At 34.6% G+C, this 25682-nt stretch overlaps 1 protein-coding gene across 8 annotated transcripts in view; it reads right to left on the bottom strand.

The window, feature by feature from the left end:
- Alg11 (ALG11 alpha-1,2-mannosyltransferase) overlaps positions 1-25682 on the bottom strand; it is a 392778-nt gene that overhangs the window by 185045 nt on the left and 182051 nt on the right. For 7 of the 8 annotated variants that reach the window (XM_067788977.1, XM_067788972.1, XM_067788974.1 and 4 more), the window contains exon 4: positions 23672-24348. In XM_067788977.1, the coding sequence (XP_067645078.1) occupies positions 23672-24348 (677 nt within the window). Of the gene's footprint in view, positions 1-6707; positions 6727-23671; positions 24349-25682 lie in introns of those variants that run through there. The other variant, XM_067788980.1, reaches the window with a different exon arrangement.

The raw sequence follows: 25682 nt of genomic DNA, 5'->3' as shown, positions 1-25682 counted from the left end.
TGATGACATACTAGATCAATTAGGAAGAGCTAAATATTTTTCATGCTTAGATTTAATGTACGGATTTCACCAGATTGAACTCAGCGAAGAGTCAAGAGATATCACATCCTTTACAGCAGATAATAGCTGTATTTCGTTGCTAACTAGTACAATTAAAACACTAGCTAGCTTACCGAATTGCATGGAAAGCAACAATAAAAAGTAATCGAGTTGAGTTGGCTAAGCGCTTTCAGTTGAAACCGCTTAGGTAATTGTCGACCTGATTGATAGTGTTGTATAGTGTTGAATATTCAAAAATAGGGCACTGTTGTGAATGAGCGAATGAAATGAACATACGAATGTGCAGATAAACAAAAATAACAAAATAACAGCGTGTCGGCAGGGTTACATACATACAAACAAACACACGCATTCCATGTATTTTGTTTTTGTAATTCTCTGGTTGAGTGTCAAAAACATACTGCGCTAGAAGTAGAAATGTCATTGCAGCGAAAAAAAGTAACAATTATGGTTTTGGCATAATGAAACTGTTTAGCTAGTTGAAGCGTTTTCTTCAAGATCGCTTGAAAGAAAATACACCTAATGTTACTTATCGTTTTAAAAGAATACCGTATGGCCTTAAAGTAGCACCGAACTCATTCCAAAATTGACGACATTAGCATTTACAGGCTTAAAACCTTCACAAGCATTCCTATACATGGACGATTTAGTCGTATTAGGATGCTCCGAAAATCATATGATAAAAAATTTACGAGATGTTTTCGCAACTTGTAGAAAATATAATTTAAAATTACATCCGGATAAATGCTTATTTTTCAACCAAGAAGTAATTTACCTTGGTCATAAATGCACAAGCAAAGGAATTTTGCCAGGCCCCAATAAATTCGAAATTGTTAAAAATTGCCCAACACCTAAGAATGCGGATAAGGCGAAAAGATTCGTCGCATTTTGCTATTATTACGGAAGAAGATTTATCCCAAATTTTGCAGAATATTCTAGAATAATAACAAGACTTTGTAAGAAAAATGTAGGTTTCGACTGGACAGAGGATTGCAAAAAATCCTTTGACTATTTGAAAGCTGCGTTAATAAGCCCTAATATCCTACAATATCCCGATTTCAATAAAGAATTTTGTATAACAACTGAGGCAAGTGGATATGCTTGCGAGCAGTGCTAAGCCAAGAGTATGAAGGAAAACAATTGCCAATTACCTGTGCATCAAGATCATTTACTAAAGGAGAAATTAACAAAGCAACAATTGAGAAATAATTAGCGGTCATTCATTGGGCCATAATATATTTTAGACCATACATTTACGGTAGAAAATTTTTGGTCAAAACAGACCACAGATCCTTAACATTTTTATTTTCGATGAAAAATCCGTCATCAAAGTTAACTCGAATCAGATTAGATCTGGAAGAATATGATTTCGAGGTGGAGTATATCGCAGGTAAAAAAACTATGTAGCCGACGCATTATCACGCATAGATATTAAAGACCTAAAACAAATATCAGTAGAAGCGTGTAAAATATTAAAAGTTACGACTAGATCGGAAACTAACAAAAATTATAACAATAAAGATTTCAGTAGTAAAAATGAAGAAATAAAAAGTCACAAAGAGAACCCAATAATATTTGAAGCGCTAAATAAAGGTGAAGTAAAGATACTAGTCCAGCTCGTTTTCGATCCTCCGAAATTATGTTTCAAAAAAGGAAAGAAAATTTGTAGCGAAATTAATATAAAAAATCTAATTGTTGAGGCGAAGATTGACTTAGGTCAATTCTTTGCCAGGCTTATGAAAGAAGCCGGCAATTTAGGAATTAGAAAAATGCAGTTGTCCTTAGGGGACAAATTGTTTAAGAATAATCATACCCGGGTAGACACATTTAAAGAAATTGGTACCAAAGTTTTCAAAAATCTATTTATAGCATTAACCCCAGAAGTTATACATGTGACAAATAATGGAAAAATTAAAGAAATTCTTCACAAATTTCATGACGATCCTGTTTTTGGTGGCCACCCAGGAATAAATCGCATGACAAATAAAATAAAACAAAAATACTATTGGAAAGGAATGAAAAACGATATCAGAAAATATATAAAAAAATGCGTTCACTGTAATAAAAATAAAATAATAAAAAACTTGAAAGAGCCTATGATTATAACCGAAACGCCCACAAAAGCGTTCGACACAGTACAAATAGATACGATAGGCCCCCTTACCATGTCGGAAAATGGAAATGAATATGCAGTTACTATAGTATGTGACTTGACTAAGTATTCAGTTGCAGTAACAACACCCAGCAAACACGAAAAAACAATAGCCAAAGCGATATTCGAAAATTTTATCCTAGTTTATGGTTGCATGAAGACAATTATAACAGATATGGGAAGCGAATATAAAAATAGCTTATTTGAGGAATTATGCAAGCTTCTAAAAATAAACCATAAAACGTAAACACCTTATCACCATCAAACTTTAGGCACAGTTGAACGTAGTCATAGAACATTCAATGAATATGTACGTTCCTACATATCCATTGACAAAAACGATTGGGATGAATATCTTAAACATTTTGCGTATTGTTACAATAGTACCCCATCTACAGTTCATAATTATTGTCCATACGAATTAGTATTTGCCAAAAAATCCCAGATTTACGAATTTTTAAGAGAAAATACAGAAAGCCCATTATACAATTGAGGCTTACGACAAAGGAATTAAGTATAGGTTACAAATAGAGCAGGATAGAGCATATAAATTAGTAAAACAGGCTAAGGAAAAACAAGAAAATAGTTATGATAGGAAAACACAATATAAAGAAATAAATAAGATTTTTGTTACCGATCAGTTTGTTTGGCATGCGAATTTTTAATTTTTATAAGCTTTCCTGATCTAATTGTTGATAGTGCGAATAAAAGAGACTTATTCCACCTTTTAACTCAACGTTTCGCCAAATTTCCTTGGCATCAGCAGGAGTTATTTATTTATTTATAATAAATATTTAATAAAAGAAAGCGAACATCACAAAAACATAAAAAAGTTTTGTGTATTTTTTTTACATACATATATATAGAGATATGTAAGGATACGGTGAACATGATTACACATAAAACAAAAATTACACTTGACAATAATAATAATTTTGCACTTACTTACATAAAAATGTGTTGATTTAATTATTAAAATATGTGAAAACCATTAAACTATTAAAACTAAATCAAAAATCGATACCATCGTTTTTTGTGGTAAACTTATCACTTTAAATGTTATAAACATAATAAATATGAAGCGGCAATATTGTCAGTGTCTTCTCTTCTGTTAATCGTATGTTCTCTTTTTTGAAGTATTCGAAGGCTCTCTATGGTGTATCTCGTTTTTTCTCTTTTCTCTTTGTCCAATATTCTTGTATTTGCAAAGTCAGCTGTGTGGTTGTTTGTTACCGCGTGTTGAGATAAAGCGGTGCTTTGTTTTTGTTTGCGTATGTCGGCTTCGTGTTCAACTAATCGCGTACCTAGTGTTCTTTTAGTTGTGCCGATGTACACTTTGTTGCAGTTTTCGCTGTCGTTGCCTTTGCACTGTATTTCATATACTACATTACTTTGTTGTTGGATATCTATAGGGCTTTTTGTTTTTGTGAAACACGTCGATAGAGTGTAATTCGATTTGAATGCCAATGTTGTGTGGGATGTTTTCGGAAATATAATTTTAGATACACTCAACAAATTCCACAAGTTTAAATTCACTGTAGATAAAGAAGTAAATGGCAGTATCTCTTTCTTGGACACCCGCATTTATAACAACAACAATAATTTGATTTTAGATTGGTACTCTAAACCAACGGCTTCTGGGCGCCTAATTAACTATTTTTCTTCTCAGCCCTTTAAATATAAAATTAATACAGCAAATAATTTTATACATAAAGTATTATCAATAAGCCATCAACAGTTTCATGAGACCAATGTAAGAAAAAAAAAACGAAAAATTAAAGACGCTTAAAAAGAATAACTACCCTGACTACTTAATAACCAATCTAATCGACAAAAAACTAATGGATATAAAAAACACAACAAAACAAACCCCAAATATAGACAACCAAATAAAGCGATACTTCAGTGTCACATACATTCCCAGGCTGACAGAAAGTCTCGCACATGATCATAATAATAAGAAAACATCCCACACAACATTGGCATTTAAATTGAATTACACTCTAGCGACGTGTTTCACAAAAACAAAAAGCTCTATAGATATCCAACAACAAAGTAATGTAGTATATGAAATACAGTGCAAAGGCAACGACAGCGAAAACTGCAACAAAGAGTACATCGGCACAACTAAAAGAACAATAGGTACGCGATTAGCTGAACACGAAGCCGATATACTCAAACAAAAACAAAGCACAGCTTTATCTCAACACACGGTAACAAACAACCACACAGCTGACTTTGCAAATACAAGAATATTGGACAAAGAGAAAAGATAAAAAACGAGATACACCATAGAGAGCCTTCGAATACTTCAAAAAAGAGAACATACGATTAACAGAAGAGAAGACACTGACAATATTGCCGCTTCATATTTATTATGTTTATAACATTTAAAGTGATAAGTTTACCACAAAAAACGATGGTATCGATTTTTGATTTAGTTTTAATAGTTTAATGGTTTTCACATATTTTAATAATTAAATCAACACATTTTTATGTAAGTAAGTGCAAAATTAACATTATTGTCAAGTGTAATTTTTGTTTTATGTGTAATCATGTTCACCGTCTCCTTACATATCTCTATATATATGTATGTAAAAAAATACACAATACTTATTTATGTTTTTGTAATGTTCGCTTTCTTTTATTAAATAAATAGAGATATCTTAGCTCCTGATGATGCCAAGGAAATTTGGCGAAACGTTGAGTTAAAAGGTGGAATAAGTCTCTTTTATTCGCACTATCAACAATTAGATCCGAAAAGCTTATAAAAATAAAAAACATTTGCATAAAGAAATAAATTTAGGAGATTTAGTGTTAGTAAAAAATGAAACAGGTCATAAGTTAGATAGTAGATATAAAGGGCCCTATAAGGTACAAAAAATCGATAAAAATAATAATTTTACTATAATTCTATTTAGAGTAATAATAATAATAATAATAATAATACCCAACGGATTAAACCCTCCAAAGCCCGCCCGACCGGCGCGAGGGGCGCATCCGCATGACGCACGGATTTGTTATTGCCGAGTTGTTGATAGGCGGAGGTTTGTTAAGCGTCGAGATCTAAAACTGCTCAGCTACAGAATAAAAATCATCAGCTGAGTACTATACATAACAGTTAGAAATTATACATATATATACTACATTGTTAAATAAGTGAACATTTTTAATTTATTTGATTTTTTTTTTTTTTTTTTTGGTTAAGAGTTAAGATAGGATAAGACAGTTTTCTTTATGGTAAAAAGTGAATCCGTTATATCAAATGAATTAGAATGAGTGTTAAAATCATGACACAAACACCGAAAAGATTCATTTAATTCGAAATTAGTTCTACACTGACTCAAAAGAAGAGGTTTGTAATGTCTTGACACCCGTGATGGCACGTTGAAATTTACTTCGTTCAAAAGAATTGGACTAGAAATCAGTCCATTCAGGAGTTTAGCCATAAATATAACGCCTAGCATTTCTCTACGACTTGCAAGAGTTGGAAGATTGATAAGCTTTAACCGACTAGTATAAGGTGGAAGATTATACGCAGAGTCCCACTGAAAATTCCTTAAAGAGAAAAGTAGAAATTGCTTTTGTATTGATTCAAGTCTATCTGCATGAACTCGATATTGTGGATTCCAGACTATTGATCCGTATTCTAGTATCGGTCTAACTAAGGTGATGAAAAGGGCTTTAGTTACATAAGGGTCACTAAATTCTTTGGACCACCGTTTCACGTATGAAAGAACACCTCTAGCCTTATTGACAGTAGCATTAATATGAAGGTTGAAACTAAGTTTAGCATCTATCGTGACTCCCAAGTCCTCAAAATAGTTTACTGATAGAAGACAAAAATTATTAATTACGTAAGAGGCTGAGAGTAGTAAATATAGATAAAAACAATGTAGAAAATAGAAACATAGAAAACATAAATCAAAACAATAAAAATAAGAAAATTGTAATACATAAAAATAGACTAAAGCTCATAGAATAAGATCACTTTAATTTTGTAAACACAAAGACAATATTTATTGTATGCAAAAGAAAAATACAATAATAAAACAAAACAAAAGAGAAAAACAAATGCAAACTATTCTTTGGAAATCAAGCTAAATGTCATCAAATACTGACACACAAAAAAAAAAACCCAACAAACAAAGTAAGTACAAACGGATTAAAAAATTGATAGCATAACTTGAGTAGCCATAGATAATTCGTGTACAAAATTGTATATGTCTACTCTTTCAAAAGGCGGATGGTGTAGCATTCACTCATTAAGTTATTCACTCATTTGTACAAACATATATTTCAACCCGTTTTGGAATGTCTTAAAATGCATTGACTCTTACATACATATTAATACATTTGTACATACATATATTTTGGCTCGCTTTGGTGCGGCCTGAGATTCAATTGACACATTCATTCATATGCACAAACATATATTTTGTACACCGTGCATCATCTGCTAACCTGAACCTTGGTATGTTACTGTTTGGAGCTTGCTCGCAACAAGCCTTTACCTGTAGACAAATTATTAACATGATTAATTTGTGCTTGCGTTGCAGATTCCACAGCTAATTTTATTTATGCTTAGAATGCAGTTCCCAGGGAACTGAACTGGACGTATATGTGTGTTATACATTTAGTTTGTAAATATTAGTGTAAGTAAGTATTTTAGCTCATAGAAATTTTGTATAAAAGAAAACAACTTTTGAATAAAGAACTTAATTCCATCTGGTGTCGCAAAATGGGCACTGCAACCTAAATTACTTTATTTTCATTCTCCCAAGCATTACAATATATGTTGGTCAGTCCAATACAATTCAGGTGAACTTGATTAAAAACTCCTAAGTAAAACTTAGAGATTTTCATAAAACTGTTTAAACTATTTCGAAAAAGTCGGACCTTTCGAGGATTGTTCTGAGGAAGTTTCGAAGTTTTCACACTGATTTTCAAAAAATTTTTTCCACTCGTATTTTTTCTAAAATGTCTCTAAGTTTTGTTTTAAATGATCAATGCTTTTTTTGAAATACTTCGATAAGTCAAATTTGCAAAACTCAAAAAGTTCATGACATTCCTAAGTACAACTGCGAGATTTTTATAAATATCTTTCGAACAGAAGTTTCTTTTTCGAAAATGGTTTTTGGGAAAGTTTCGAAATTTAGTCGATTTGTAAACACTTAAATTTCGAAGTTTTTCGAAAACGCTCCTTCGCTGTAAAGAATCCGTGCGAATTTGAAATACCTCGATAAGCTAAATTAGCAAAACTCAAAAGATTCATGACATTTCTAAGTAAAACTGCGAAACTTTCATGAAAATTTTTCCAAAATTAGATTTTATTTCCGATAACGGTTCCGAAATTGTTTTGAAAACTTTTGAGCTTTCGAACGAAAATAGAAGAAAGATGATAACTGAAAATATTTGTTATTAATTTTCGCTGCTATTTTCGTGCTCACAGCTGTAATTCAATTTTTTTTTTAATTAATGGCTATTGAATTGTATTAACAACGAATGAATTGCTTTTGGCAAGACCCTATCAAGAAACTAGTAAACCAGTTATCTTACTGAATTAAAAATTATATACGAAATTTATAAATAACCAACAAAAGCTTAAGCTCCAATAATTTTAAATTGTATGTATATGATATATGTGGCAACGCTATTCAGCTGAGCGTACGAGAAAACCAGCAACACTCATTTAATACCTTTAACATTTTAGTTTTATGAAACCCTTTCATTTTTCCGTTATTCGTTCTTCTTATTTTTTCACTTGGTAAAGTAAAGACACGTTTTTCTAAAACTAAAGAGAGTTTCTTTTTAATAATTGGTACGAGAAACATTGGTAAGACTAAAGTGGTGACCCCGTATATCATTAATACTCGTTACAATGGGAGGAAACAACGAAAATGAAACTGCTCAACCACTTCCACTGCAAGACACGCAGCCGGCAAGCAATCAAACATAACCTCAAAATGTTTTACCAAATGCACCAATGCAAAATACTCTGCCGGATGCAGCAGTAGTTCGGCGTATTAATCCACCAAGTATGACAGAAACTAACATTGAATCATATTTCTTATCCCTCGAATTCTGGTTTGCGGCTACCGGAGTTACCAACGATAACAGAAAGTACAATTTAGTTATGGCGCAGGTATCGCCAAACAAATTGACAGAGTTAAAGTCCATAATTGATGCTACACCCCAGCTAAATCGCTATGAGTACATTAAATCTAAACTCATAGCACACTTCGCGGACAGTCAACAACGAAGATTACAACGTGTTCTCTCTGATATGCAACTAGGCGATTTAAAACCTAGCCAACTTTTCAACCAAATGCGCCGCGTAGCTGGGAGCGCACTTTGCGAAACCGTACTCGTAGACTTGTGGGCATCCTGTTTGCCACCACACACCCAAGCCGCAGTTATCGCCTTAAAAGGCGACATAGCAGATAGGGTTACAATTGCCGATGCCATTGTCGACTCTCTCAATTTTCGACAAATTAATGCGATCGGCGCTTCAAGCACATTTACGCCTCCGGCTGCTCAAAAGAACTACAGCAACAAATAACTCATTTCACAAAACAATTTGAGTCTATGTCAGATCGTAGACCGAGAAGTCGCAGTCGAAGCAGACGTGATCACCAGCGCAACACGCACAAGGAAGCAAACCGTGCAAACGATTTGTGTTGGTATCACCATCAATTCGGTGCAAGTGCACGGAAATGCAAAGCACCTTGCACGTTCAACAATCGCGAGACGACGCAATGACTATACACAACAGAGACTTCAACGCATACTCCCGACGTACAACAAGCAGTCATACATCGCCTCAAATTATACGATAATCTTTCAAATTACCAATTTTTAATAGACACTGGAGCAGATGTTTCAGTTATTCCCCGGAGCATACGTACTAGTAAACTCAAACCTTTAACAGTAAAACTTTTCGCTGCTAACGGCACACCAATAAAAGTCTACGGTGAGGTTCTTCTTAAAATAAATTTAGGCCTACGGCGAGTTTCTCTGGAATTTCCTTATTGCCGACGTAACATGCGGACAGGGGCCGATTTTTTAAGCCATTTTTGGCTACTAGTCGACTTAAGGCAAAAGCGCTTAGTTGACAAGCTAACATCTCTGATCACAACCAGGAAGCCATCAAAACATTCGACGCACAGTGGGCATACGCAAGCCTGCTCAAAGAATTCGGCAGCATAACACGTTTGGCTCAGTTTAGAAGCCCTGCGAAATCAACAGTAGTGCAATATAGAGACTCATGGCCCCCCAGTATCCGCACGAGCCAGACGTCTCTGTTCGGATAAGCTAGCAGCAGTAAAAGCAGAATTCTACAATTTGATAAAGTTAGGTATCTGTCGGCCTTCAAGTAGCTGTTGGGCTAGTCCTCTCCACATGGTGAAGAAAGCAGATGGTACATGGCGCCCTTGCGGTGATTTTAGAGCCCTAAACAGCAAAACAATTCCTGACAGATACCCGATACCATACTTGCAGGATTTTACCAGCAATTTAAGTGGTAAGTCTTTATTTTCTAAAGTCGACTTGCAAAAAGCCTTTCACCAGGTCCCCGTAAACCCCGATGTGCCAAAAACGGCGATCATCACCCCATTTGGCCTCTTCGAATTTATGTTCATGCCATTCGGGCTGCGGAATGCAGTACAAACTCTACAGAGGCTAATTCACGAAGTCCTACGTGGACTTTATGTAGCGTAATCGTCCCCTGCCGAACATTTATCGCACCTTCGCCAGCTTTTTGAGGGCTTAGAGAAACACAACCTAAAAATAATTGCTACGAAATCTGTTTGGTAAATCAGCAATCACATTCTTGGGGCATAATGTCTCCTCTGACGGCGTCAAGCCACTGCAGCAACGCGTTCAGGCAATTCAAGAGATTAAGAGACCAACAACCGTAGCCGAGCTTAAGCGCTTCCTTGCTACAATAAACTTTTACAGACGGTTTATCCCACATGCTGTCGAAACGCAATTACCTCTGGCCATGTGCCCCGGGAATGTAAAAAATGACCGTTCAAAGCTCAGATGGACGGATACAGCTATAACTGCCTTCGAAAAATGGAAAACCCAGCTCATGAATGCTGCTCTCTTAGCACACCCATCAAAATACGCAGATTTGTCCTTGTGGGTCGACGCATCGGATGAGGCAGCAGGTGCTCTTTTGCATCAGGTTGCAGCTAGGAATCTCGAACCACTTGGAGATTTCTCGAAAAAGTTCGATAAAACACAAATCCGTTACAGCACATACGACCGAGAACTTACAGCGATGTTCTTAGTAGTGCGTCATTTTAAGTACATGCTGGAAGGGCGAACATGCCACATTTACAACGACTAAAAACCACTAATTTATGCATTTCATAAGAACCCTGAGAAGACATCGAACAGGCAAGCTCGCCAGTTGGACTACATATCCCAGATAACAACCGACACTCGACACGTCGAAGGGAAAAACAATGTAGCAGCTGACATGTTCTCAAGAATCGCAACGCTTGACGCAAGAGGCATACACTACGACAACTTAGCAGATGATCAACAAATAGACGAAGAGCTACAGCGGCTGCGTCAAGGCAGCGCAAACTCGTCCCTACACCTTAAGTTATTCAGCGTACCCTGTAGTAACAAGCAATTAATCTGCGACTGTTCAACAGGTAACATCAGACCATTTATCACCAAAAAATTTCGCGCAGCCGTCTTAAAGACAACACATGGTTTATGTCACTCAGGTACACGTGCTACAGCAATATTGGTTTCCAGCAGATTCGTTTGGGCAGGTATCCAGCGTTACAGCAAAGCCTTCGCTCGGTCGTGTATGCCAAGTCAAAAAGCTAAAGTTAATCGGCACACGTTCTCGCCTCTCATGCGATATGAATCGGGCCATACGCGGTTTGACCACATCAACGTCGACGTTGTAGGGCCATTTCCTCTTCACAACGGCAATCGTTACGCCTTCACCATCATCGATCGCTTTTCCAGATGGCCAGAGGCAGTTCCAATTCCAGATATGACAGCAACAACTATTGCTATAGCACTCATAACTAATTGGATCGCCAGGTTCAGAGTACCTACCACTATAACTTCGGATCAAGGGCGACAATTTACATCCACGTTATTTAAAGAGCTAACTAAATTACTAGGAATAACGCATTTAAAAACAACAACCCATCACCCGCAGGCTAACGGGATAGTGGAAAGGTGGCACCGAACCTTAAAAGCTGCCATCCTTTGCATCCACTCAGAATGCTAGACTGATTTCCTACCGACTATTCTACTAGGTTTACGCACCGTCTACAAAGAGGATCCAGGAGCATCACCTGCTGAATTAACCTATGGTACAGCATTGCCAATCCCATCGGAATTTTTCACACACAACAGTCAAATTAAAACGCAATCGGACTTCGTTGCCGAGCTTAGAGAGGTAATGAACTCCATCAGTCCCACCGAAACAGCGTGGCATGGAAAAAAGAAAATGTTTATCCATCCGGATCTATCAACTTTCGAGTACGTATTTATGCGGAACGATTCTGTACGTCCATCATTTTCAAAACCGTACGAAGGACCTTACAAGGTAATGTCGAAATCAGATAAATACTATAAGATCATCATAAATGGGAAACCGGTCACCATTTCCATCGACAGACTGAAGCCAGCGTCGGGTCAGAACCACGGCGGGTAAAATTTGCTCCATGCAAACCACAATAAACGGTTCACCCAGTCTAAGGGGGTATACTGTGGCAACGCTATTCAGCTGAGCGTAGGAGAAAACCAGCAACACTCATTTAATACTTTTTAACATTTTAGTTTTATGAAACGCGTTCATTTTTCCGTTATTCGTTCTTCTTAATTTTTTCACTTGGTAAAGTAAAGACACGTTTTTGTAAAACTCTAAAGAGAATTTCTTTTTAATAATTGGTACGAGAAACATTGGTAAGACTAAATATATTTGTAATACGTATGTGGCTAGCAACCGCTTTTATAAACTATTAGTAACATAATTTGACACCAACCAATAAATTATGAATACCTTAAAATAAATCACACTTAGAAACTCGAGTATATTTTTAAACGCTGCGAAAATAGGGTATGGCTATATAGAATGTATTTTAGTATAACGTTTAGAAAGCGCAAAGTAGTAGGCTCGAAAGTCGAAAAGAAGTGTTGGAAATTGTGTGGTTAGGTTAGCAAGTTTAACATAGCTGAATAGTAACGAATTCAAGTATGGCATATAGGATATAGAAAGTAGTTTTTGATTGCGTAAACTGGAGTTTTTAAAAAAAAAGGAAAAATTAAAATAAACTGCAATAAAATAAAATTTAATAAAATAATAAGATTATAAATAGTAATAATAAAAAATGAGATAAAATAAGATAAACAAAATAAAAAAAAATGCAATAAAATTAAACTAAATGTTCAACAAAACATAAACTACAATAGAATAAAATAAAATAAAATGGACAAAGGTAGGATAGGGTAAAATTAGAAGATAATAAAATTACCTTACTGCATACTACATTTTGGTAATACATACAATTTAAGATTTTTTTATGCCTTAAGATTTTCCTTAAAATTTTCTTTTAATAAGCCTTAGTATAGGGTTAGTTGTATTGCATTTATTGTCATGTATGTAATTGTGGCAGTCAATCAAAGTATTGTATCAGAACGTTGTAAGGAATACTGTCCCACAAAATCAACATCAAAACAGATTAACCATTCTTCTTAGTTATATACTCAAACTAATTATCAGTGACGAGATAGTTTTCTCTTTTGATTTTGATTTCATGAGATTGACCAGTAGTTAGTTTTAATATTCAGGGGTTTACCTGATATTGATTAAACTTATATTTTGATACATTTCAATTAAATTTTCGCAATTTTTTTTTATGAATTGTAAATAAAGATTTTTAGTAAGATGGGAATGCTGACTTTCGCATTTAATTGGAAGGCACGTAGGTATCCAGGTAAGGGGCCACCGAAATATAGGTGCGTCGGTGGCCATAGTTTTGTGGGTAGGTTATGCACCGGGCGTCGCAACCACACCCGCGGCCCTCCCAATGTATGTTCGGCCAATTTCTGGTTCCTTTTTTGTTCTCATTTTCAACTTTTTTTCAGTTTGATTTTCCGCGTTTGGTAACCGGTCATTTCCGGTTCGGTACAATTTTTTTTTTGGGTTTAGATTTTTCTTTTGATTTTTGAATTGAATTTAACAGTCTGTCCGTGGCATCCGGTTCAACCGGGTGTCGTTTTTATTTTGAATTGTAAGCGTTTTGAGTCGGCTCTGCGCTTTTGTCAGTTTTTGAAAAGCATGATAGGATTTTTTTCTGTTTATGGCGCAGGACAGCAAGGTTGGTAAGAACGCCGCCCAGCCGACATGACTAGCCAGAGAGTACCACGAGATCATGCCGATTGCCTTCCTTGCTGCTCCACTATAGATGCGTTTCCATAACAATCTGTAACCAAACCGCTAAACAAATAAGCCTCCGCCATCTCAAATAAAATTCTTAACCTGAAACACAAAACTCCTTCGTCGTGTGCATGAATTATTCATATTTTATAGAAAAACTATGATCCCTATACTTTTGACAATTGTTTATTTATAATTTGTTGAGTGGTTATTAGGTAATTAGTGTAAAACTTGTAATTTAAAATGTTATTCGCATCGGACAGTGAAGCTTCGAGTGATGACGATTGCAAGGAGATGTTACTTCTCCAAAAAAAAGAGATGCACTAAAGGTCTAACATTTTAAGGGTGAAAACCTGGCAACCCTGGTGACTGAAGGAAAGTTTTTCGCGCTCTTTATACGATTTTGTGCTAAATTAAAGACTTAATAGCCAATTAAATATAAATAAAGCTAATTTCACAAACTAAAGTGCATTTAACAACTTTCAACATCAAAAATTTGTTCCGGCGGACGTATTTTTGTAAAAACAAGTAAGTTTTTAGAGGTGCTCCTGCTGTTTGTTCTTGTGTTGGCAAACCTCTTGTCTCGATATAACAACAACTACGAGAATCTATCATCTGTTCTTTTGTTCGGCGCCATCTGTTTATTGGATAACATTTGATCTTGGTTTGTGTCCTGGACAACTTACAGTGGCGGCATCTGCCTGAAAACTTAACATCTCCTACAAAGATCGTGCTGCCACCTCTCATTCACCGCACCGCGTTTAATTTTAGTTATTTGCTTTTATAAATAGAGTTTATATAAATTTTTAGTGATTATACATATAAACATTATTATAAGATAACGTTGTTATATAACTAATGTAATGATAATTTCACAAACAATATACATCCATAATGCCAGCAGAATGTAAAGAGTGTATAGCGAAATTGCTGCAGATAGATGAAATGATAGCATGCTCTGGTGGGTGTGGTTATAGTTTTTGCATCAAATGCAGTAACATAAAAAGAAACGAGATAAAAACAATATCAGAAAATTTGAATTTAAAATGGTTCTGCAATCAATGCACTTTGTCAGATACAAATAAAAAGTTCATTGAGATCAAACACCTTATAAACAAAAGTGAGCAATCAAAAATGAAAGGCTCGGATGTAAAACAAATAGTCGAACAAATATTTATCAATAAATGTTCACAATTAAAAAGTAGCATCCTAACAGATTTCAACTCACTCCTGGAACACAATATAGAAGTAAAAATAAATGAAATGAAAAATGAAATTGTAAAGGATATAGGTAATCAATTCCACTAGAGTAATGAAGTTATTAGGAACTTAAAGACAGCTAGTGAGAACGTTAACACTAAGTTGACATTTGCTCAGGCCGCTAAAACAAATGAGAACAAAATCGTTATTAAGCCGAAAAATCAAAAAAAGAAAGCGAAGGAAACTAAGGAAGCTTCAAAGAAAGTTGTTGAGCCCACAGATGGCCTTGTCAGAAATGTTAAAGAGATAAATAAAGGGGCTATAATAGTGGAATGTAGAAACAAGGAAGCTTGTGAACAAGTCCGTCAGAAAGTACAAGAAACTATAGGAAAAGATTACGAAGCGGAGAAAACAAAAAATAAAAGTGAGATAAAAAAGACAGTTAAGATAGTTGGTATAACTGAAAAAATTAGCAATGAACGTTAATAGAGTGTTTAACGAAGCAGAGCGATTATTGTGCAGGAAACGATTTTGTAGTTAGAAAGGTGTATGAAAATACGAATCGTAGGGAAGAAAGTTATATTGCATTAGTAGAAACTGACGCAATAACAGTCGAGAATATACTGCAGCAAAAAAGACTGTATATAGAGTGGGATACCTGTGTCGCTTACGAACACGTAAGTGTTTTGAGATGCTTTAAGTGCGCGGGATATAAGCACAAATCAAGCGATTGTACAAATAAATTGGCTTGTAAAGAACAGATGAAATAACAAACCAAGAGTTAGAGACATCAACATATAAACCTTTACGGTGTAATTCACATAGCAGGCAACAGGGGGTATTTTAGTATATATACATGACTCAATAGAGTATAAAATAGTTTAAAATAATACTATTAACAAAAATATTTGGTGTTTAATAATAAAAATCAAAAACATCTTTCCCCAGTACCAAATAGGATTGGTTTATCATTCGCCTAGTGCCAATGATGCTGACTTTATTGCATACCTTAACGAAATTCTAAACAACAACTGTCTTATACACGACAAGGTCATCTTTATTGGGGATTACAACATAAATCTTAATAGAAGCACGACATATAGCAAGCACTTAGTTGACCTATTTAGGTCTTTTGCTATGGTACAAAAAATAGATTTTTATACCCGAGAGACCGATAATACTGAAACAATAATAGATCTGCTCTTTACGAACAGTGAGTCCATCTCATGTGGAAAATTGGAGGATCATCAGATTTCTGATCACGAAACCATACAGTTCAAAATCAAGTTAGATAGAGAATTTCAAATGAGAGCTAAAAAAATTATAACTTCTTGGGAATACTATGCATGTGGTAGTCTTGTCAACAAATTACGACAGGTTAACTACTCTGGATTTCAGAATCTCAGTGTCGAAAACAAGATCTCATTCCTAAACAATACATTATCGAATGCAATGACTACATTAACATACTCTAAAGAAACTTGTGAAACTTATGAACAAGTGGCACGACTCTGAACTAGCGAATATGCACAAATATAAATTCAATCTATACAATATATCTCGAAGAACAGGTGAATGGAATGAATACAACCTTACAAAACGCAGGTATAAACGTCTTATAAAGATTAAAAAGGCCAAGTATATGGAACAAAGAATCACACATAATGTTGGGGATAGTAAGGCAATGTGGAAGCATTTGAAGAAAAGTATATGTATGTCCAAAGAATATAATGGAATAAATAAAATATTGATAAACGACCAACTATATACTCAGGAGAATGAAATAGCCGAGTCGCTCAATAACTATTTCATTTACAGTATAGTCGAAATCAGCTCGAATATTCCAGTTAATAACAATAACGTAGCAGTAGCACTCTTACTTTCAAATTTCATTTCTGCAAGCGATATACTAGAAATAGTTAGTAAAATCAAAAATAAAATTGGAGGGAAAAAACGTATAACTGAAGGAGTCATAAGGATCTCTATAACATACACGGGATACTTTTATACTCAGATTGTAAATGAAAGTCTAGACAAAGGGGTAGTTCCTAACCTATGGAAAACTTCAATTGTGGTACCAATAGAGAAAGTCAAGAATACTATAAGAGCCGATGAGATAATACCAATTAACACGTTAGCGTGTGATGAAAAGATACTGGAAACTGCAGTTAAAACCAGCTAGTGAAGTACCTAGATAATAATAAAGTTATTATACCGCAGCAATCAGAACAAACATTCTTGTGAAATTGCCTTGAACCTTGTTTTAGCTAACTGGAAAGAAGAACTGAGCAGAAATAAACATAGAAGTAATAGCTGTTTTCCTAGACTTAAAACGTGCTTTTGAGACTATCGATCAAAATTTATTACTAAAAAAACTTTATAGCATAGGTGTTACTGAAACGGAGCTAAAATGGTTCCAAGAATGTATCATGAAGAGAAGTCAAAGAACTGCAATTGGATCATCCCTGTCAGAAAAAAGAGAGGTGCCTGTGGGACTTCAGCAAGGGTCTGTCCTGGCACCTATACTGTTTAATATCTATATTAACGATATAACCAATTCTCTAAAGTACTGTGATATTAAACTCTTTGCCGACGATACATTGTTGATGCTTAATGGAGATAATATCACTGAAATATATAGAAAATTACAAGAAGACTTAAACAGAGTATATGATTGGTTATGCTCGAATAGATTGAAACTGAATATAAACAAAACAAAATTTATGGCTATATCAAGAAGGAATTTTCAAAACAATGAATTACCACTTCTAAATATAAACAGCGAAGCAATTGACAAAGTCAGTACTTTCAAGTATTTAGGAATCAAAATCGATGATAAACTCAACTTTAGTGAGCACATCGATTACCCTGTTGGGAAAATAGCCAGAAAGATATATTTCATGCAAAGAACTTGCAAGTACTTAAGTAGACGGTACAATGTAATGGTTTACAGATCGATAATCGAACCTCACTTAATATATTGTCCACCATTATTCTTCATTATGAGAGATAGCCAAATTTACAAACTGCAAAAGGAATAGAATCGAGCTATGCGATTTATTCTTATGAAACACTATGACACACCTATCAGAGATATGCTCGCCGCTCCAAATTGGCTAACCATTAAACAGATACTGTTTTATCATACGATGAAGTTTATTAGAAACATAATAGAAGGCAACTTGCCTGATTATTTGAAAAGTAACATAAAATATGTAAGCAATATTGATTCCGTAAATACAAGAAGAAGGAATGATTTAAACTTACCAGCTTATAGAACAGAAGCAAACAAATGTAATTTGTACTACAAAGGACTAAAATTCTATAATGATTTACCAAATGAAGTAAAATCTAGTAACATAAGGGAATTTAAACACAAATTGTACAATTACAGTAGAACACTGCCATTCTAGTGCAAGTTGGGCAAACTTTCGAATCACCAATAGCATTACATACATCTCGAGTACTCTACGCTGGCACTAGGAAGCTTTCCCACGTAAGCAAAAAGTAGCCGAAGCGCATACTGTAACGCATCACTCAACCTAATAAGTGCACCGCCGTTCAGATGTCGCCTTCGCACTTTAAATACGTTAACAGCGTCAGATACAACTGGTACAATCCTTGCGTTGGTGTCATTCGTCTGCTACCTATCTCTCACTCCATTTGGGCAGTCAATAGACTCATATAAATAACTTTATTTAGATTATTTATTAATTACTATATATAGATTAAGCTAGGCTTAGTATAAGGTGTAAGAAGAAATAAATAAATAAATAAATATGCCAGAGAGGAAGTTAGTACTATAATTGCTGATTTCACTAGTGCACAATTCTCCATTATGGGCAAAATATAAAGAATTTATTTAAAATTTGTTGGAACTGCCCCCTGTTAAACCCCTTTGCAAGGGTTGGATTCTTTACTAATTCAGCAACAAGCTCCGTGAATTGGTTGTTGTTGGTTATTTTTGCCATTTTTTTGAGATTTAATTTAAAATAAAACAAGTAAGAACGGGACTGTCTTCGGCTGTGCCGCAGACTTCATACCTTTCATGAATGGGGCTGAACAATAATCTTATCCCGTTCGTAATCTCCGAATAATCGGATGTATAAGATAAGAAATATATAGTGAACAGATCTACATACCTTAACGATTTTTAAGATAAATATAAAATAAACAAGTAAGAACGGGACTGTCTTCGGCTGTGCCGCAGACTTCATACCTTTCATGAATGGGGCTGAACAATAATCTTATCCCGTTCGTAATCTCCGAATAATCGGATGTATAAGATAAGAAATATATAGTGAACAGATCTACATACCTTAACGATTTTTAAGATAAATATAAAATAAAAAACAGGTAGGTAATTTGTGTGAGGATGCAAAGTTTCAGGTTTTTTGTGGTCTGCGTGTAAAAACTATGACTACGAATCACGTATTTCAACAATATATGACGTAAACGTAACTATTTGATGAAATTTGATGAATTTTGAAGCTTCTAGCCGTAAAAAGGGGGCAAAAATTAGAGTAAATATGGGGTATATAATATATATACCACCGATCTCTATGATTTTTTCAGACAACAATATATGCTATATACGTAAGCATATGGTGAAATTTGAAGCGTCTAGCTGTTAAAAAGGGGCAGAAATTGCGCAAAGTTTCTTAACTGAACAATCGGTTGTATGAGATATATATTATATATACCACCGATCTCAACGATTTTTTCAGACAACAATATATGCTATACACGTAAGCATTTGGTGAAATTTGAAGCTTCTAGCTGTTAAAATGGGGAAGAAATTGCGCAAATTTCTTATCTGAACAACCGGTTGTATGGGATATATACTATATATACCACCGGTATCTATGATTTTCTCAGACAACAATATATGCTATACACGTAAGCATTTGGTGAAATTTGAACATATCTAAACGATTTTTAAGATAAATATAAAATAAACAAGTAAGAACGGGACTGTCTTCGGCTGTGCCGAAGACTTCATACCTTTCATGAATGGGGCTGAACAATAATTTTATCCCGTTCGTAATCTCCGAATAATCGGATGTATAAGATAAGAAATATATAGTGAGCAGATCTACATACCTTAACGATTTTTAAGATAAATATAAAATAAAAAACAGGTAGGTAATTTGTGTGAGGATGCAAAGTTTCAGGTTTTTTGTGGTCTGCGTGTAAAAACTATGACTACGAATCACGTATTTCAACAATATATTACGTAAACGTAACTATTTGATGAAATTTGATGAATTTTGAAGCTTCTAGCCGTAAAAAGGGGGCAAAAATTAGAGTTTATATGGGGTATATAATATATATACCACCGATCTCTATGATTTTTTCAGACAACAATATATGCTATATACGTAAGCATATGGTGAAATTTGAAGCGTCTAGCTGTTAAAAAGGGGCAGAAATTGCGCAAAGTTTCTTAACTGAACAATCGGTTGTATGAGATATATATTATATATACCACCGATCTCAACGATTTTTTCAGACAACAATATATGCTATACACGTAAGCATTTGGTGAAATTTGAAGCTACTAGCTGTTAAAATGGGGAAGAAATTGCGCAAAGTTTCTTATCTGAACAATCGGTTGTATGCGATATATACTATATATACCACCGGTATCTATGATTTTCTCAGACAACAATATATGCTATACACGTAAGCATTTGGTGAAATTTGAACATATCTAAACGATTTTTAAGATAAATATAAAATAAAAAATAGGTAGGTAATCTGTGTGAGGATGCAAAGCTTCACGTTTTTTTGTGGTATGCATGTAAAAACTATGACTACGAATCACGTATTTCAAAAATATATGACGTAAACGTAACTATTTGATGAAATTTGATGAATTTTGAAGCTTCTAGCCGTAAAAAAGGGGTCAAAATGACAGTTTATATGAAGTATATAATATATATACCACCGATCTCTCTTTCAGACAACAATATATGCTATATACGTAAGCATTTTGTGAAATTTGAAGCTTCTAGCTGTTAAAACGGGGCAGAAATTGCGCAAAGTTTCTTATCTGAACAATCGGTTGTATGAGATATATACTATGTATACCACCGATCTCAATGATTTTTTCAGACATCAATATATGCTATACACGTAAGCATTTGGTGAAATTTGAAGCTTCTAGCTGTTAAAATGGGGCCGAAATCGTAAAAAAAATATATATATACTATATATATACTATATATACCATCATATATATACTATATATACCATCATATATATATTATATATCACCGATCTCGTATGATTTTTTGACAAAACAATACATACTATATACGTAAGCAATCGGTGAAATTTGAAGCTTATAGCTGTTAAAATGGGGTAGAAATTGCGAAAAGTTTCTTATCTGAACAATCGGTTGTATGAGATATATACTATATATACAACCGATGTCTATGATTTTTTCAGACAACAATATATGCTATATACGTAAGCAATCAGTGAAATTTGAAGCTTATAGCTGTTAAAATGGGGTAGAAATTGCGAAAAGTTTCTTATCTGAACAATCGGTTGTATGAGATATATACTATATATACAACCGATCTCTATGATTTTTTGAGACAACAATATATGCTATATACGTAAGCAATCGGTGAAATTTGAAGCTTATAACTGTTAAAATGGGGTAGAAATTGGGAAAAGTTTCTTATCTGAACAATCGGTTGTATGAGATATATACTATATATACAAACGATCTCTATGATTTTTTCAGACAACAATATATGCTATATACGTAAGTATGCGGTGAAATTTGAAGCTTCTAGCTGTTAAAATGGGGCTAAAATTTGCGAAAATATATATATATATACTATATATATATACTATATATACCACTATATATATACTATATATACCACCGATCTTTATGATTTTTTCAGACAACAATATATGCTATATATGTAATCATTCGTTGAAATTTGAAGCCTCTAGCTCTTAAAATAGGGCAGTAATTACGAAAAGTTCCTTATCTGAACAATCGGTTGTGGGGGATATATACTATATATACGACCGATCTCATAAATTTTTTCAGGCAACAATATGTGCAATATACGAAAGTATATGGTGAAGTTTGAAGCTTCAATCTGTTAAATTGGGTAAGATATTACAAAAATCCTCTTTTTCTGAAAAATCTGTTGTATGGAGGATATATGCTATAGTGGTCCGATCCGGTCGGTTCCGACAAATGTCTAATCGGACACCCAAATACACCCGCTCACCAAATTTTATCCAGATATCTCAAAAATTGAGGGACTAGTTTGCATACAAACAGACAGACGGACAGACGGACAGACGAACATGGCTAATTCAACCTGATTATTTCGGTATACTTAATGGTGGGTCTATCTATTTTCCTTTAAGGACTTACAATTTTCGGTTTCGTGACGAAATTAATATACCATTTCATTTTCATGAAAGGTATAAAAATAACGTGTATTTATAGGAATAAATAGAGCTTATCTTACCAGTTTTTAATGTCCGAATTTCGTATTACAGCTTTTGTCGTCACCAAAAGCTATGTTGACAAATTTTTCGTCACGTCACGTCAACACATCTTCAATATTATTTTAGCCGATACCAAAAAAGCATCACCACCCGTCAATAGTTATCGACTTTGACAAAGCCGATACCAATTCATGAGCATCGACACAACTTTCCCTACTATTGACAACCTAATAGGAGCAATTGATGCATGCACACTATGTTGCCTGTTCTGTGTATTTCAAGCACATGGAGAGTTTTCGAGCTTCGGCAAGTTTTTTTTTATTATTTTGTGATTGGTATTCTGCATCAATGTGTCAAATACAACATAAGTTGGTGTTAGTGTGCTCCGCCTATAATGGGTTCACGCCCCCGAAAATTTAGAAACAACTTTTGTTTTAAATTAGATACAAGTTTTTCTACGTCGTGTCGCCCTCGGCAGTGATTTGGCAAACATCCCGAGTGTATTTCTGCCATGAAAAGCTTCTAAATGAAAACTCATCTTCCTTGCAGTTGCCGTTCGGAGTCGGCATAAATAAGACAAAAATTAATAGGAGTATAATAAAGGAAAAATTAATAGGAGCACAATGCAAATTGAAAGAGAAGCTCGGCCTCAAATCTCTTCGGAGGCTATCACGCCTTACATTTATTTATTTATCTGAAAATCTTTCTGTTAATTTCACTTCTTTATCTATTCTGTATCTTGAAATATTTGATTTTGTCACGAAAGTTTAGTTTGTACGTAGTGTCTGACGGGGGATATGCCCATATATAAAATAAATTTCATGTAGACTAAAGGGCCAATTAATGGTGACTTATCCATAACCAGATAAAACAGCTGATCGAACCAACCGTATGGAAATCAATGTAATCGATTAATGGTGCCTTACCATAACGCTAACGCCATAACCATACCATAGCCAACCAATTGGTTTTTGGCTTTTCGCCATATCCATAACCTCAAAGTATTTGAGTTGGAGAATTTATTAACTTTATGTAGATTTTATTTATTGTTTTGGATACGTTTTGACTAACTTATTTTTTGTGCTATGTGTTTGTAATATTGGCGTTTTCTTCATGTTTATGAAATTTTTACGATTTTTTGGTTAAGGCACCAATAACTGATGCTAATTTGATAGGGATAAGTAAAAATATGGTTACGACTATGACGTTAGGGTTAAGGAAGTTTAACTGGACCTTTAGGCCGTATCCCGTTAACGATAACTGACAGTATATTTAAAAGATCACCGAGCGATTTCTATGAAATAAACTGCCAACCAACGCTGGTGGAAATCGGTGCTGAGTCATATTTCATTTACCTTGCAGCATTGCGAATTGCATCGTTTAATTCTTTGGAATTACATATAATACTCAAGATACAATTTGCGTAATCAGCAGCATTTATTGCTAAATATCCGTTCTGACTTCCTTCCGACGTCTCAATAATATCTAATAAGGGTCCTCCTGATCGATGCGCAACCATTATTACACCAGCGGCCATACATTCAACAATGCCGATTCCAAAATGTTCATTCCACATTGTGTGAATTCCTATTCCTGCGTTTTGATACAATTGGAGAAGCTCTTGAAAATTAACATTTACTTTAAATTCCACCGAGTTTTCTAACGAGAGATGTTTTGCCAGGTCTTGCATATTTTTTAAACGTTCATAGTCGCTGTCGTTTCGACAAGAGCCCACAATTATAAGTTTCACCTTGTTCCAAAGATCTTCATTTCTAGATAAAAGGGTTCGTAGTTCATACATAGCTTGCAACTGAAGAGGGTGATCTTTTTCTGGCCGGAATTGGCCTATAGATATGATTACAATCTTATCTGGACTCTCATTACGAGTTAGGCTCTTAAGATTTTTTACTTCACACGGTGGATACACACGATGAGTTTTAAAAGGTACGCCCCATAAATCGCGTATGTGATTTTCAGTCCATGTGGAATTTACCATTATAGTATCGGAGCATCGTCCAGCCCATCTGTATATCTGTAATAAAAGAAAAGATCATTGAGAATTCAGTAAAAAATCGCTCCATTCAGCTTTGCCATAACTACCAGTCAAATAAGTTGACAGAAGGAATGGCTGTCGCGAATAGCCAGACAATGGAAGACAAGTTTGTTTGCTCGCGGTAAATGAATTGAATTGCAATGAATTTCCCTTTTGTGTTCCCAATCAACTTTTCTTTTAAATGGATGGAATAAAGTAGAAAATCGGACACCGTATTAATATTAGTTTTTTAAAACTAGTTAATAGCGAAAATATGACCAGGCAGTTATCAAAAAAATTTTAATTATGTAGTTAAAAATGTATACTAGTCGTTAACTAGCATGATTCAAGTAAGCGAATGGTGGTTTACGAGATGATCGGACCTGTTTACTATTATAGAAGTTATTTCAAGCCATCGCCACCTAATTCACACATTCCTTGTAATATAATTGAAAAACCTCAATTACTCATTTAACTACTTTAGAAAATACAGATACAGAAATTAAATATTTACAAAGTAGTTTTCATCAACTATAAAAAATATGTATTTTACTTGACGTTCAAAGCGAAAAAGTTACATTTGGTTTATTCTTTTTTTTTTTTTTTGAAGAACTTATTACTGTTTTCCATTACTGATAAATGTAAAAGTGCCGTGGTGTGGTGGTAGCGTGCTCCGCCTTCCACAGCGAAGACCCTGGGTTAAAGCTAAGTGGGTGAACAGTAGATAATGTAATTCCGATTATAACTCTAAATGCTCTGTTCGATATGAAAAGATTTGTCAAAGCCAAAAACCAGTTCGCCAAATGCTTTTCGTTGTTAACCGAAAAAACTCGAACATGGTGTCGTGTAGATAGTACTTTGTGAAGCATCAATCTGGCCATCCTTAGTTTTGTTTGAATGCTACTTGGGAAGAATCAATGAGGTGTAATGTTCCAATCAACCAAGATATACGATTAGCAATAATTCGTTCCAGGAGTTTTGAAAGGCAGGACAAAAGCGAGACTTGTAGGTCGGTATCCGTCAGTTGAGAGCTGATGTTTATTGTAATCGGAATACCCGTAGTTGTTTTCCAGTTTTATGGAATCATACCACAGTCGAAAAAATTGTTATGAGTTTGTAGGCGGGATTTGGCGAAGACTGGTTGGTACTGAAAATTGTTGGGCTGGCCTTTGGACATCTGAAATTCAGTAGAGAAATTAGTGTGAGACGAGTAGTATGACCTTTCTCATGCGAATATATTTTGAATTAAATATGGATTGGATGTGGATATATTGTTAATTTTTAAAGGAGGTTTCATGGTCTTTTTATTGACGAATTAGGGTTTATGGATTCGG

The sequence above is a fragment of the Eurosta solidaginis genome, chromosome 5 (genome assembly GCF_040869045.1).
Source record: "Eurosta solidaginis isolate ZX-2024a chromosome 5, ASM4086904v1, whole genome shotgun sequence".
NCBI lineage: Eukaryota > Metazoa > Arthropoda > Insecta > Diptera > Tephritidae > Eurosta > Eurosta solidaginis.
This window is presented reverse-complemented; position numbering and strand designations above follow the sequence as displayed.